The sequence below is a fragment of the Aquarana catesbeiana genome, linkage group LG03 (assembly GCF_042186555.1).
Source record: "Aquarana catesbeiana isolate 2022-GZ linkage group LG03, ASM4218655v1, whole genome shotgun sequence".
Taxonomy (NCBI): Eukaryota; Metazoa; Chordata; class Amphibia; order Anura; family Ranidae; genus Aquarana; species Aquarana catesbeiana.
The window spans coordinates 603807539-603823343 of record NC_133326.1 but is presented as its reverse complement, the minus strand read 5'-3'; the positions used below and the strand labels follow the sequence as shown (position 1 = coordinate 603823343).

Sequence of the window (15805 nt, the reverse complement as noted above, 5' to 3'; positions counted from 1 at the left end):
AAACTTAAAAACACAAACAGAATACCAGGTGACAGGCTTGCATCTGTCTGACTCTGAAAAGTCCACGAAGCACCAGATCTGGTAGAGTGCGCCCTAACAGGGAAGGGAGGAACCCTATGCTTTAGTCTATAAACTTGAATGATCACTTTTCTAATTCACATAGCAATGGTGGCGCAAGAAACAGGGGGGCCCTGCCAGAGCTTTTAGGAAGGACAAAGAGAGAAACTGATTGCCTAAAAATATAGCCGAAAGGTGGGCCTCAAAGCACAATAGTGGAGACACATTTCCTTGGGATGTTTCACAGCAGGACATAAGAAGAAAAGAACAATGTCCTGGTTATGGTGGAAGGAGGAAATCACCTTTGGGAGAAAGGAGGCTTTATACCTACTTTATGTGTTCTTCTGGAGCACTAGGAAACACAGAATCGCTAACTCAGTCTATATGCAAGTGAGATCGGACAAGGAGATATTCCAAGCAGGTTCAAAGGGCAGCCTCTGAAGGGCAAAAAAACTAGGTTAAGGTCCCACAGGGCAACATATAGAGGGACCTTACAAGCAGGGCCAAGATTTTTTACTTGATGGAACTCAAAGGCATATGCTAATATAAACCAGACTGGAGGATAGGGTTGATTAACTAAAATTGGAAAGTACAAAATCTGGTGCAGCTCTACATGAACAAGCTGAAGTTAGAAGCTGATTGGCTACCACGCACGGCAGCACCAGACTTTGCACTCTCCAATTTTAGTAAATCAACCCCAATGTGCCCCATAAGGTACTTCCTAGGATCACCAAATCCAATAGGTTTCTGTCCATAAGAACCTGGACTTCAACAGCCAAGCCATTACAGCTAGTGACAATGACATTGGTTGGTAGACTGTCCCTTGGGACAGTCTGTCTGGATGATCTGGAAGAGCCCACAGAGAGCCTGCCAGGAGTCAGAGTATGTCCAAGTATCACAACCTCCTAGGCCAGTGCAGCTCAATGAGAATCACCTGAATTCCTCATTCTCAATCTTGTAGAGTAGATGAGGGTGGAGCTGTAGGGGAGAAAAAGCATAGTTTAGGTTGAACTGATCCCACAGAGTCGCCAGAGCATCCATTGTGAAGGCCCAAGGGTCCCTGTACCTGGTGATAAACCTGTCCAGTTTGTGTTGAATCTTGATGCCAGAGGATTAATATCCAGCATCTCCACTTTTGGCAAACCACTTGAAACAACCTCTGGATGGAGAGCCTATTCCCACCAGATCCAGACACTGCCAAACAACCTCTGGATGGAGAGCCTATTCCCACCAGATCCAGACACTGCCAAATTTCTATACCTGGGATGTGAATGGCAGATGGGGCCAGAACTTGCAGTTCTGCTCAAGTCTGAATCAAGTCCGCTTATCATTGATGTGGGCCACTGCTGTGGCATTCTCTGACCGGATTCAGCTGGGGTGTCCCTGCAGCTGAGAGGTCCATCATTGAAGGGACAACCAAATTGTTCCAGGATGTTAAGGAGAAAGTGAGCTTCCTCCAAAGACCAAAGTCTCCTGTACATGAGAGCGGAGGGGCAAAAGTTTGTTTCAGTTCAGGTACTCCAATAGTTGAGTCGGTTCCAGCAATGACTTCCAAAGGTTGGATCCATCTGAGTCTCTGAGCAGTCTGCACAGTCCACTGGAAACTAGCACACGGTGCTTAGGAGGACTGGTCATTTAACAGGAGATCATCCAGGTATCTCGCAGTGTGAATCCCCTGAGAACAGAGCAGAGCTAGGACTAGGGCAAGCACCTTGGTGAAGACCTAGGGTGATGTAGATAGGCCAAAAGGGAGGGAGACAAATTGGTAATGTCATTTACCCACAGAAAAAGGCAGATTGCATTAATGAGGAAGAAAAATGGTGATGTGTGAATTAGCATCCTTGATGTCCACAGAGGCCAGTGGGTCACCAATTAGAAGGAAGACAACAACTGACATGCAGAACTTTTGAATACGCAGGAACTTTTAGAGGTTGGAGATGGGCATATCCTCGAAGGGGTCTTCAGGGACAGGGCTCCACTGCTAATAAACCACCGCTCTGGACCTGTATAGCACCCTGTGACTAATTCAAAGCGATACACTATGTTGCAGGTCCCCCAAAGCTAAGCCTAGGAGTCAACCAATCCGGAAAGCTGCAAAGTGAGAGCTGCAGTTGCTAAGGAGCAGTTATGATGCATGAGAGAAGGGTCTTAAGAAAAGGGGTTATTTAGGGGATGTCCCCTTAAGCTTTTTTTTGTTCCCGTGTCAAATCACCTGAAAGTAGCTGCCTAAAACCAATGATGGAAGTTGGGTTCAACCTCTAGTCAGACTTCTGAATAGGATCACAAGAACTTCAGCAGCTTATACTCTCTACAGTCCTATACCCAATTTTTTCTACACTGTATTTCTGATTACAAGTTTACTTTAAAGAGTAACTCCACTTTTGGTGAGAAAAAAACATCCCCCCGGGTGACCTATGTACATTTCAAGGATTTTGATGCAGATTCCTACCTTGTGTTATTCTGAATAAATAGCCATTTGTTTGTCTGTGTCCATGTGCAAAGGGAATGTGAATGAGAGTGATTTATAAATATCAATCAGCTGCTGCACTTGCAGGGCTCTAATGAAGAAGGTGACAGGGTCTGCATCCCTTTAGACGTGATTGCCCTTTGGGAGTATCAAACCAAAAATTTAATTTTTACTGCAGGAGATGCACAAATTCCCACATTTCTGGGGGGACATTCCGTACACCAACTGTGTACGGAACGCCTCCAGGTTGCCATATTGCATTGCATTTTACATAAATTTACATAAATTTACATAAAATTACAGCTCTGCAGATTGAAAAGAAAAGGTAATTTTTTAATACCATTCAAGTACAATATGAGTAGCAATTGTACATGCTATATTTTTTTTAAATTTGCTATTTTTTCCCCACAAAATGGAGTTACGCTTTAAGGGCTCAGGCATTTGTTTACATCTGTGCTACCTATCTTTCCAAAACAATTCAACATCAATGCAAAAGTAAGTTTTAGGTTTGATGCAAACCATAAACAGCTTAAAGCAGAATTAAATCCAAAACGCAATTATTATATTGCAGCTTACCAATTCTTAGATGTGATGGCTGCAACAGCTTTTTTTTAAAAGGCGTTTTCCCTTTATTTTCACCTGATGATCCAGCCAGTAAGTCTGTTCTTTTTCAAAAGAGCAAGCTCTCCTGCAAATATAGACATTAAAGTGTTAAGACAAAACATTTACAACTATCAGGGGTGTTTACAATGGTCAGCTTTTATTTATGCAAAACCATCACCCCAAAAGAAAAAAGAAAACTGTTGCTGCTTGTGTAACTGCAGTGTGAGCTGGAGTTTGGCTTCAACTTGTTAGTGTATCTAAATCTGCAAGTACATCCAATGCTACCCTCCTGCCAGAATAACAGTGCTGCTGTCCAAAGGTGACCCTGTGTCCCATCATCCAGAGTATAGGTACTCTAATACAGAGGGAAAAAAGTCTAAAAAAGAAAACTAAAGCAGCAACCATTACATATTTGGTTTTGGGTTTAATACTGCATATCTAAATAAAAGAGTTCAAGCTTAGTTTTTATCATTTCAACTCGTATTCCCGCTGGTAATACACTTGCTGTCCTAGGGTGGCAATTCTCACTCATCAAACTGTATCTATGGATTTGAAACCTTGTCACCCTCGACTGCTCTCCTGATTTGGACAATAAACACCCGTACTGTAAGTTACAAAAACACTGAATTTCTGACAGAATCAACAGGTATTTTTCTGTACTGGCAGAAAATATAGTTAGCCCGAAAAAAAAAGAAAACTGCAGTCACCACATCTAAAGACTGCTGCAAAATATTACATTTTTGTTCTTGAGTTTAGGTATCCTTTAGAGCGACTCCTTGAGCAAAAGAAATGCAAATCAAAGCAACTCAAATGCAAGCTACTCAGAAGACCTGAATAGTGAAGTGAAGCATAGTGAATTTTACATTTGACTGAGTTTGTAGCCTGTCCACAAAAACCCTAAAATCAGTTATATTTTGTCTAACTACTCCTACCTTCGTCACCTACTCTGTATTTTTAGTTCAGAATAAAGCCATATTTCATGTAACCTGGGCTGTAAATTCACCAGGAAGGACTTTTCACTTTACTTATCCCAAGTATCCAGCTCCTAGTTGTCTACATGTCTCTTCTAAGCCTGGGTTCACACTAGAGATCGCAGCGGCTCACAGCAGGAGTCCGGTGCATCTCCATTCATTATTTGGTCTGATTTCTGCCTGAATTTTGGGCTGAATTCGGACCTGCAACGGACAAAAAGACGCACAGGATTCCTGTGCAATTCGCACCGGAGCCGCTGCAGAGATGTGTGAACTGGCTCCATGGAGAGCTGGTCACAATCTCCTGCTATGCGAATTGGATGCGAGGAAACCCACATCCAATTCGCAGTAGTGTGAACCCAGCCTAAAGTCTGGATGAGGTTCCAATAACAAAGTTATACTACAGATACATTCTAATGTTAGTGCTCACATTATACATAGAAAGAAATGTCAAAGTACAAACACCATCAACAAAGCTATTTATCTCTTCTGCTACTGTGATAATCCCCATCATTGTATTAATAGCATAATAGCAAAATTAATATTTTTTTTTTTCTTGAGAAGTCAAATCTGCGACTAGATTATCAGGTAAAAGAGATGGAGACCATGCTGTCTGAAAGTAAGGTGACCAGACCTCCCTTTATGAAAAGTTGCAGTGAAGACAAAGCAGCTTTATGCTGTACTCTATCATTTCTCAAGCACATTCATACAACTCCAAATCTGGTCACCTTTATAAAGGGAACCTTAGTCCCCCTGGGTGACTGTAAGCTGCAGACAATGAACAGTGGTAATCTGTCAATTCAACTAACCACATTTCTGTTAACAACAGCCAGAAAACCTTCTACTTGCCAGTAAATGCAAAGGAGCTGCTGTCAAGTTGGCGGATTTTGGCCTGGCCATAGAGGTACAAGGAGAACAGCAGGCCTGGTTTGGTAAGTTTGGGGAGCCAGGGGGAATATGTCAATGTTTAAAGCTGACCAAAACAATGTTATCTCTTTACTAATTTTACCGCGTCACCCATATGATAATTCCTGGCCTGATGGTAGTTCCATGAGCAGTAAAGTATTGAATTTTAGGAGGCCGGAGGGACGGAGATGTGCTTATTCTCTAGAACCAGGACATAGAAAGAGTGCATGGTGCACTAATGAAGAATATAAGGTCTATGCTGATAGCCTGATGCTACATATTTAAAGCAACTCAATCACTAAAACACATATGAGACCCGAAATGTCATATTTCCAAAAGTGCCAGATACTGCAGAATGTTCAACTAGCATTTAATCTTTACTATTGCATACCTCCCAACTTTTTAAAATGGGAGTGATGGCCACATATTAGCAAAAGTATACAGGCATAGGACACACACCGTGCCACAGCCCCCCCCCCCCCCCCCACACTTAAAGGAGAATTGTACAAAAAAAATTTTTGGTTAAACCCACAAGTGTTTTTTTTATCACTACCATTCCTTTATACTGGCTTTTGGAATTTACAAATGCAGCAATTTAGAGTTTAGATGAAGGGTTTAACACTGTAAAACACTTTTTGATAGATAAGTATTGCATTTTATATGCATCTATATAGATCATTCCAAAGGATATCAAATCGTATTGCATTTTATGCAGTGCGATTTGCGCCCATTCATTTTGTAATGACGCAAATCGCACCGCAAACTATCGGTTTCGATATCGGGAACATTTTCATGAGTATGAGTGCAAATGCACTGTATAGGCACCGATATCGGTGCATCCCCACTTATAAGTATATCTATAGCCCAGACTTTTTATGTTCAGGTTATTATTGTTGTCTTCCCACTGGGCAGATTCACCTTCTAATTTTGTCCTGGTGCCCATTGTCACTGAAATAAAAAGTAATAGAAATTTTGTTTAAGTAGAGATTTACCTTCATTGTGGAGACATTTCTTTACAGTTCCTATTTTGCCTTAAGGACAGGAAGTGAAGGGAAAACTCCTTAAAGGACAGCTCCTTTAAAGAGCACCTCAGTGTAACCAGCAGTTTTAAATACCTACCTTTAAGCCAGTTCTGGAGATGCTGACTGTTTAGCTATGCCGAGCACTAGACAGCCCATAATTGTAAATAATGCTGGGCGGGCTGTGAATCCACTGCACATCCACCAATTCCCATATTCATTCCTATAGATAAGGCTGTACTCCTATGAATGACTGCAACTACCAAGAATACAAGTTTTATCATAGGAAGGAATGGGGTAAATGCCATGCATGCACAGCGGATGCATTGCCTGGCCAACACTATTTACCCCAAAAGGCTTTGTGATGCCAGGCAAGGCTGCACAGTAGTAAAGATCACTGGAGCTGGGCTGAAGGTAAGCATTTAACACTAAAAATGGGTTTAATGGGATATAGACAGGGAAAAACTGGGATACATTTTTCATTATATCCTAGTCAAATCTTAAACAAAACTGTTGGATACACAGAAAAGTAAAGCACAGAAATACTGCAACTTTTTGTAATACAAAGTTTTTTTTTTTTGTCTAACAAAATGTCTGTTGCAATTCTGATCTATCGTATGGGAATGAAAGATTTGGTGTTCATGTATTGCAATTAGCCTGTGTGAATGGGATATAACTTCACAGCTCTGCAAAATAAACTAACTTTAGCAGTCCTTCTGGGCCCTATGCCAGAACTAAACTGAAAGATCTAACCCAGGGACTGGGGTTTCACTTGAATACCATAAAATGACTAATAACTGAATCACAACAAAAGTAATATCTTAATTCTGCTTAAGTGTCACATTAGACACAGTTCATTAAAAAAGCTGGCTTGAAATTTAACAGTAGCTGCTTCTTTTCTTTGGAGTGGCACAAATCAAATCAATTTTTGGCTTATGTAATAAGGTCAATGTGCAGTAACCCATAGCAACTACTGAAATCTGATTGGTTGCTCTGGGTGACTTTTCTTAGCCTATTAGTTTTGCTCTTTGCACTGCCTTAAATAAGCCTTTAGATTTTCCAAAATATAACTGTCTGTAGAAATAGATTGTTAGATATCTATTAGGGGGTTATCTTGGTAGATTTCATCTCCTTCCAAATGTTTTTGAAGTTCATTGGATTAAACGAGAGCTGTGCCTATAATTCTGAGCACAGAAAATATCTTTCACGCACCATTTCTCCTAAGCGAGTACATGAAACAATCCCCTGGCACATAGCTCTTTTGTATAAACTACTGCCAGCTGGAGATACGGGAGGACTCTCATTATGTTGTTTCTGTGCTAGGTTTTGCTGGAACCCCAGGATACCTGTCCCCAGAGGTGCTCCGAAAAGAGGCATATGGAAAACCGGTGGATATCTGGGCATGTGGTAAGCAGATACAAGTTGAAGTGACTGTGGCTGTATAATAAAAACGCCATATGGAGGGTTCTACCATTGTCACTTAGAATTCAACATGTATGTCTTCAGAATTGATTAAATGGCCTGCTTATCATTCTGATCCAACCAGCATGCTACAGACTTAGTTTATGGATTGCCAAAGACGTGTATATCCAACAACTGTAAATACAGCAAACTCAGGAAATAAAGTACAAAGTTGTCAGACATTAAAGTAATTGTCAACAACAACCAGGTTTTTTTAATATTTTTGCTTCACAATTAATGTAATAATGAGGTAGGTGTCTCACTAAGAACAAATAGGAAAAAGTTGGCGCTTAGCATCAGCTAGGTGAGATCCACCTGGCTAGTTGTACACCTTATTGTAGAAAGGTAAAGAACAATTATACAGTATTGTGACTGAATGCAGTCCATGAAGTCTGTGAAAAGGCACTTGAAGGCAGCTTAAGTGGAGTATTAGAAGAAGTACTCTGTGTAATGAGAGAGAAAGCACAAAAAAGCGCCACTCTAAGTGCAGTATTAAATACAATTTATTTGGCACAGGATGTATGGTACTCACAAAAGTATGTGACAGGTAAGCATTTCACCAAAGTGAGCTGTCCAGGGGGAATCCTTCAGGGAGTCCAACAGGGTGTCCAGCCGAGAGTCCGTCAGGGGAAAGGATGTGGGAACCGTGGAGCGGTTTGTGCCAGTGGATGCCGGCGTTTCCTGGTCCTCACAAGCCCGGGATGCCGATCGATGACTCACTTCCGGTCGGACGAGTTGGTCAGTAACAGGCGACGCGTTTGCGGAACATGCGCTCTTTCTTCAGGCCTGACGGGGGCCATTTTGGTTGAGGGCTCTATAGATTACACTGCAGAAGCTCCTGGGTCCTAGAGACCATGGCGGTATAGCAGGACGGAGTTCAGAGTAATGTGTATTTGGTGAAAGGACAGGGGAATGGTAAAAACATGACTAAAAATCAATATCTGGTGAGATAAAACATTTAGAAAAGGATTATTACAATCAGTTGCGAAATAAGCATGTAGTGAATATTGCTGTGGGACTACAAGTACTGGGACAGTGAGTTATATGTAAAAGAGAAAGAGGAGGCTGTGAGGGGTTATTTGAGAATTGGTTGAGCCAATATAGGTGTAAATAATAATAATGGTAATGGAAATTTTTTATTTATTTTATTTATGGATTGGATTTTAAAAATTAATTAAATTTAAAACCAGGAATGGTTTGGAAGTGTGAAAAAGTAATAAAAGGTAATTTTACAAACCACGGATGGTACACTGAATGTGCTTACGGACGACCATCGATTGGGGGGGGGGGGGGGGAGAAGGAAAAGTCCTAAAATGTGGGATTAGTGTAGAGAAGCAAAAATAATGTGAAAAAATAAGAAAACAAGAAAAGGGAATAGAAAGATAGAAAATTACAAATGGAAAATAGAAATAAAAATAAAAAAGAATAAATAAAAAAATAGATAAAAATTAAAATTAAAAAATAAAACTAAAACTAAATATAAAGGTAAAATTATGAGAGTGGTGATGGTTGTACTTCAAATTATGTCTCGGTATGTGGATATCTGTACAATAAATAGGAATATTATGGCTAAAGATAGACTACATCTACTGTTACTTACTTTGTTATTTTGGGGGAACCTTAGGGGTCCAAAGTGATATATGTGGACTAATGAACGAAGGAAGGAGGAGAGGAGCCCTAAACGAAGAAATTTGAAAATGAATAGATGAGATTGATGTGGGAATGCAATGAGAAACGTGGTGAATACATACTGAATATAAAAATACAGATATATGACTGGGGCTAGGGTAAGAAAAGAAGGGGAAGGGAGATGGGTGGGGAGGAAAGAGGAAGGGGGGGGAATGGGGGGATGGGGGTCTGTGGGGTGGGAAGGAAGGGAAAAGGGAAAGGGGGGGGGAGAGCAGCAGAAAAAAATGAATAAGCATAAGACTAATCACAACAGATTGTTGATCTCTATTTCCTCATTGAGGCCTCCGGGCGCAAGGGCGTCCAAAGTGTATATCCAGTATGTTTCCCTCTGGCAGGGACGTCTGAAGCGCTCGGCCAGCGGGAACGTATCTGGAATGGACTCTATGACCCACACCCGGAGGCCCGCAGAGAAAGATCCATGGTGTTTTAAAAAATTAAGGGGCACACTGTTTTTCATCACCTCCTTCCACAAAACAGCGATGTTCACCGAACCTCTTCCTCATTGTGCATATGGTCCTGCCGACATAATGAAAGCTACATGGGCAAACCGGACAGTAGATGACAAACTCCGAGGAGCAATTAAAAAAATTGGAAATTTGATTTTTTTTTTGGCCATGATTCACATGCTTGCAGGTCAGGCACTGTGCCTCGCGGCACTGGTACATGCCGACCAGTGGGATGAGGCAAAGGGCCCTTGTAGAGGACAGGGGCTGGGGCTTGTATTTACTGGGAGCTATCAGATTTTTAATGTTCCTCACTTTTCTGTACGAATATTTAGTTTTAGATGGAATGGTGGGCTTCAAATGTGGGTCCTCCAATAAGATGGACCAATGTTTCTTCAATATTTGTTCCATTTGTTTGTATTTGGTGTGAAACTGTGTGACAAACCTGATGGGTTGGTCTGAGGACTGTTTGGGTTGCACAGAATGATTAGCCAAATAAAAGTTGAAAGCTTCATCCATAAGAGATGGTGGGAAGGCTTTTTCTATAAATTTTTGTTTGAGCTGTAATCCTTGTTCAATGTAATCAGTTTCCATGGTACAGTTCCTGCGGAGGCGATAAAATTGACTCTTGGGAATGTTGTTAATCCACCTTGGGTGGTGGCAGCTTTGATGGTGTAAAAATGAGTTGCCAGCCGTTGGCTTGGTGTAATTTTTAGAAAGTATTTTGCCTTATTGGTGGTATCGTGTCAAATCCAGAAATTATAGTGTTTTTCGGAATCATGTTCAGAAGTAAAAGAAAGACTGTATGTGTTGTTGTTGCAATGCTGTAAAAACTCGAGAAACAGGGACTCTGGGCCATCCCAGATGACGATAATATCAATATATCTCCCATAGAAAACAATAGGTTGTTGAGCCAGATGTAATTGGCTTCCCAGAGTCCCATGGTAAGGTTGGCATAGCTGGGGGCAAAGTTCCGCAAACGCGTCGCCTGTTACTGACCAACTTGTCTGACCGGAAGTGAGTCATCGATCGGCATCCCGGGCTTCTGAGGACCAGGAAACGCCGGCATCCACCGGCGCAACACGCTCCACGGTTCCCACGTCCTTGCCCCTGACGGACCCTTGGCTGGACACCCTGTTGGACTCCCTAAATGGATTCCCCCTGGACAGCTCACTTTGGTGAAATGCTTACCTGTCACATACTTTTGTGAGTACCATACATCCTGTGCCCAAATAAATTGTATTTAATACTGCACTTAGAGTGACGCTTTTTTGTGCTTTCTCTCTCATCTCACTAAGAACAACAACCCTTCTTGAACTTACTGAGACCCAATTAACCATTGTACAGAATCACCACATGTTCAGTTAAACATTAAGTCCATCTTTTGCACTGTTATATGTTACACCTGTAACATGTACAGTGATGCATATGAGAACTCCCTCAACCCCCAAACTGCCCCCCTGTGACAGTGTGCAGGGGTTCTGCCCTCCTCCCCTTTCCCATGAACCACTGTCACTTTTGAAATCCATATGGCTGTGTGGGGCTCTGAGATCTGTGAATCAATAAATTACAGTCCCATCCTCTCTCAAAGGAACACAAGCGCAGTAATCGCCACATTCATAGTTCACTGAACTCTCCAGTTTAAAGCCCATACCTTGGCATGGACATGGAGCTGTAGGAAGAGTCTGCCACTACGCAATCCACTGATCATGGGTGCAATGCTTTGCAGGTTCCTAAGCAAAAATAATAATAATAATGAATGCACATTTTTCTCTTGCAAATGTATGTGAATTTTTTTTTTCTTCTAAAAAGATGGACTTGGATTATAAACATGCCCTTCCTTGATCTTCATTCCCTTCATAGAGTATTAAAAAGGGGGGGGGGCTATGCAGTGATGGAGTGGGCACAGACGTAAATGTGTCCTAAATCTGAATAGCTAAAGACAACAATTAATTGTGGATGTCTGATTTAGAAATGCATCTAATTTTAATATTAGCAGCCCTCCTAATTCCATAAACTGAAACAAACTTGTTTGATGGGGGAGGGTATTTCCCAAAACTGGTATATGTCCCAACACTCATTTAACTAAAAAATTTACTCAGATGAGTGGAAAGATATATTTAGAATTACTAAACAAGTTTAGTTAAATGTGACTAGCTACTACTAGCTGTGCTATGACCTGGATAAATAAAAACCTGTACATGCATTAATAGGTTACATTTAGAAATCTAAACAGTTGCAATATTAGAGAACAGATAAAAGGTAAGTTGTTTAGACTGGAGCTTTTTTTTGCCTGACATTGGTATTTCAAACCATCCTGCAGTGCATAACCTACAGGGAGGATGAGTATGAATAAGGATGTCCTTTACTTTGAGAGGTGCTGATTTGTATGGTCTCCCTATAGAAGTGGAACTTTAATGTCATATATTTGAATTCTGAAGATGCTTCCTTTGTGTGTTGTCTCAATAGGTGTTATCCTCTACATTCTCCTGGTTGGATACCCACCATTTTGGGATGAGGACCAGCACAAGCTATACCAGCAGATTAAAGCTGGGGCATATGATGTGAGTTCTACTTGCCTGCTCACCTTATTCATAGATGAGTTTATTTCATAATTCAGTACAGAATCCAGATTACTGAGATAAAAATTCTGATTGTTTGGTTTTTGCTCCTGGATTCTACACACTGCTAGATGTATTAAATAATCCTGCTATTGATTTCACATAGGGGTCTTTCACCAAAAACAACTGAGCATTAAAACTCACTCACACAGTGAATGTGTAATTTCATAAAGCATGATTATTTTTGGATTATCAGAAACATTTTTATAGTATAAACCTTAAGAAATTTCACAAGTTCATGTTTAACATTTTGGGTCCATGTATTATAGGAAGCGTTTATAGTATCAGCTTCTTCCTTGTTAAATCTTATGAAATATAGGCATCTTAGTCTGTAAATTGAAAGGTTTGTCCCATGAAGAATACATAACACATGATATCAAGTGTCAGTGCAATATTAAGTAGAGCAAATTATGTACACGACTGTTAGAAACCTACATTTGTTTAGGCATTTTTAGAATTTTCAACCCATATGTTGTATAACCGCAAAACTCATAGTAGGGGCCTTTGTCAAAGGACTTCTATTTACTTCAACCAGGTTTTGCATTTCCATAAAAGTCTTTGATTTCAGAAACATCTCAAACTGATGCCACTGACACAAATCCAAAACTCATCAATACAGGCCTTTAATCTGTATATACTTGGAAGAGATTGAACATTTGGAATTGTGTAATCAGGAGCTTAGACTTTCCTTAATGAGGAGACGCAAGCAGTATTTTAAGAATGCTTTTGAATCTCCCCATTGCTGCCAAAAAGAATAGGATACCACTATTTATCTTTGCTTCATCAGTAGAGATTACGAGAAAAATGAAAAAAAAAAACACTTAAACAGATGCCTATTTTTATTTTTTTTGTTTAATAAGTTTTTATTGAAAGTTTTAAATACATACAAAGAAAACATTTAACCAAAAAATGATGTAGCGCAACTCTCATAAAAATTACATATATATCTTAACCAAAATGTAAACTAAAACAATATGCATAAAAAACTGTGCATACAAAAAATATATAGTGATAAAATATCTCTAAATATGCAAAGATATGCACAGTTTTTATGCATATTTTATCACTATATATTTTTTGTATGCACAGTTTTTTATGCATATTGTTTTAGTTTACATTTTGGTTAAGATATATATGTAATTTTTATGAGCGTTGCGCTAGATCATTTTTTGGTTAATAGTTTGGCTTAATAAGTTTTGAATCACTTATGGGTGTTGGCTAGCAACTCATTTAGCACTGATTGTTTTTGTATTTGAACATAACATATCTGATTGCGCAGATTGTATATTGGTACACTTTTCCTTACACAAAGAAAACACAATCTAAAGATTCTTTGTAAAAACAGAAACTATAAGAAAGTCACATATATTACATCAAGTACGATGGGGGGGGGGAATCACATAGTGAACGATAAATGCAGTAGCATTCAGAGAGGGTAAAGTACAAGCTCTAACGGGACATAATATAACCAATGGTTTCCAAAGACCTGATAGAATTTTATAGAAAGGAATGGGTAAAAAGGTATTGGAGGACTAGTAACTGGGAGAGGAGCGTGTAGGAGAGGGTTCTGATACCCAGCGACAGTTGTATTGTGGGAGGAATACCTACTCATTATTCATCAGTAGAGAGAAATTGGGATTATACCGCAATACAAAGCCGTAGATTTGAACTTAAACCAACAGTTGGCACATATCTTGGTGGTCTATCGCTGATTTCAGCAATCTTTTGATGTAATCATTCTTGCCTCACAAATTAGGAGATTGTCAAACAACTGTGTTTAATAGGTTTATTGCCCATCACTCATTTTCTATGCATGGGTAGATGTGGAAGATCATAAAAGATGAACAGGTAAAGCTCCTCTCTTCACATCACCCTCACTCTCTTTATCGCTCACTTGCCTGTAATACTCTGCAGTTAATCGCTTCTAGTTTTCCTGTACATGTTACATGTATCACTGTCAATCCCCAGATTCATAAATAAGAGAGGGGAGGGCTGTATAAGAAATTATTTTGCAGCCAGTTCTGTGAAACAGATATTTTGGACTAGAATAATTATTTTTTTGAAGGCCTATGTCACACTAGCAATTCTCTTGCTGGTGGTCCACTCACCTGATACGCTAGCATTGTTCCCTCAATGGCCAGATTAGTGAGATGTTGCTCTTCTTACAATCAAGATTCTGCACCATTTCGACCAGCAAGGGAACAACTTCTTAGATAGAATGGCAAAAACGTCAAGGAGTCGCCATTGCCTAAAACCGCATTGTAACCTGGACCAAAGGGTCAGAACTGATCTGACAGTTTAGCACCTCTCACTGACACAAATTAATATCTCTACAGTTCCCATCTCCGGAGTGGGACACAGTGACACCAGAAGCTAAGAACCTGATTAACCAGATGCTGACCATTAACCCTGGCAAGCGTATTAGTGCTCATGAAGCTCTCAAGCACCCATGGGTCTGCGTGAGTAACCAATTTTTTTTACATTCATATATTTTCTGATACTGGCTACTATGACATTTATGTGGCTGGACTGTACATCACAGTAGGGATTAGCTGCAATATTACATGATGCAACTTTCCTGTCTTTCTCCTTACAGCAACGTTCAACTGTTGCCTCAATGATGCACAGACAAGAGACTGTGGAGTGCCTGAAGAAGTTCAATGCTCGTCGAAAGCTGAAAGTAAGTGTGGTTCCATCATGCATTTCTGATCTGTGTCCCTTTCCCATGTGGATGCCATATTAATCCACATTACGCTATTTCTATAGGGAGCCATTCTGACCACTATGCTGGCAACAAGGAATTTTTCTGGTAAGTGATTACCCCACCTAGTCTGGGAAATCTTCTACAGGCACTCTGCTAACCCCATATACATACTGTTATAATGTTCTTCAGGACCACTGCTGATCTTTATTGTATTGATGAATGAGGAAAATCCCACTCTTAAAATTATTCTTACATAATCCAAAACCACATTTCAAAAAATAATAAGTGTTCAACGCCTTTAGATAATACTGGTCTGCAAGTGATAATGAATGACAGTTCAGCCTTATGTTTTAAGGATTAGTGATAAATATTAACTACCACAGGTCCTAACAGTGGCACAGGCAAATATGTCAACCACTATTAACATTTTATGGAATGGCATCACTATGTACAACATGTTAATTATACTTCTTATCTTAACTTTCATATTGTATCTCTATCATTTATTACTAATATGACATGCTGCAAAGCCTTCTGCTATACTCAATACTGTGCATTTGCAGGGTTACCTGTAACAGTCATGCATATTAAGCATTAAAAATGCAGTTTTAGGGGCGTCACACATAGGTGTTTGGAGACATTTAGAGGCAGAACAAAACCCCACTGCCAGTGAGTCTAGTGGCATCAAGCGCTTGAACGTTAAATCATTTCAATGGCCAGAATAAAATATTATTCTGGCCAATGAAGTGAATTAACGCCCAAGGACTTGACACACCTAAACGTGTCTACACGCATTTACACACGTCAAGCGTTTCTTTCTGCCAAAACGCTGCCAAAAGGAAAGGCGTTTAGGAGAGCTGGGCA

The 15805-nt window shown here is 40.1% G+C and overlaps 1 protein-coding gene across 35 annotated transcripts in view; it reads left to right on the top strand.

Moving 5' to 3' along the window:
• CAMK2B (calcium/calmodulin dependent protein kinase II beta) overlaps positions 1-15805 on the top strand; it is a 251461-nt gene that overhangs the window by 177354 nt on the left and 58302 nt on the right. For all 35 annotated transcript variants that reach the window (XM_073622133.1, XM_073622141.1, XM_073622132.1 and 32 more), the window contains exons 7-12: positions 4928-5030; positions 7347-7430; positions 12086-12180; positions 14574-14696; positions 14834-14917; positions 15004-15046. In XM_073622133.1, the coding sequence (XP_073478234.1) occupies positions 4928-5030; positions 7347-7430; positions 12086-12180; positions 14574-14696; positions 14834-14917; positions 15004-15046 (532 nt within the window). The remainder of the gene's footprint in view (positions 1-4927; positions 5031-7346; positions 7431-12085; positions 12181-14573; positions 14697-14833; positions 14918-15003; positions 15047-15805) is intronic.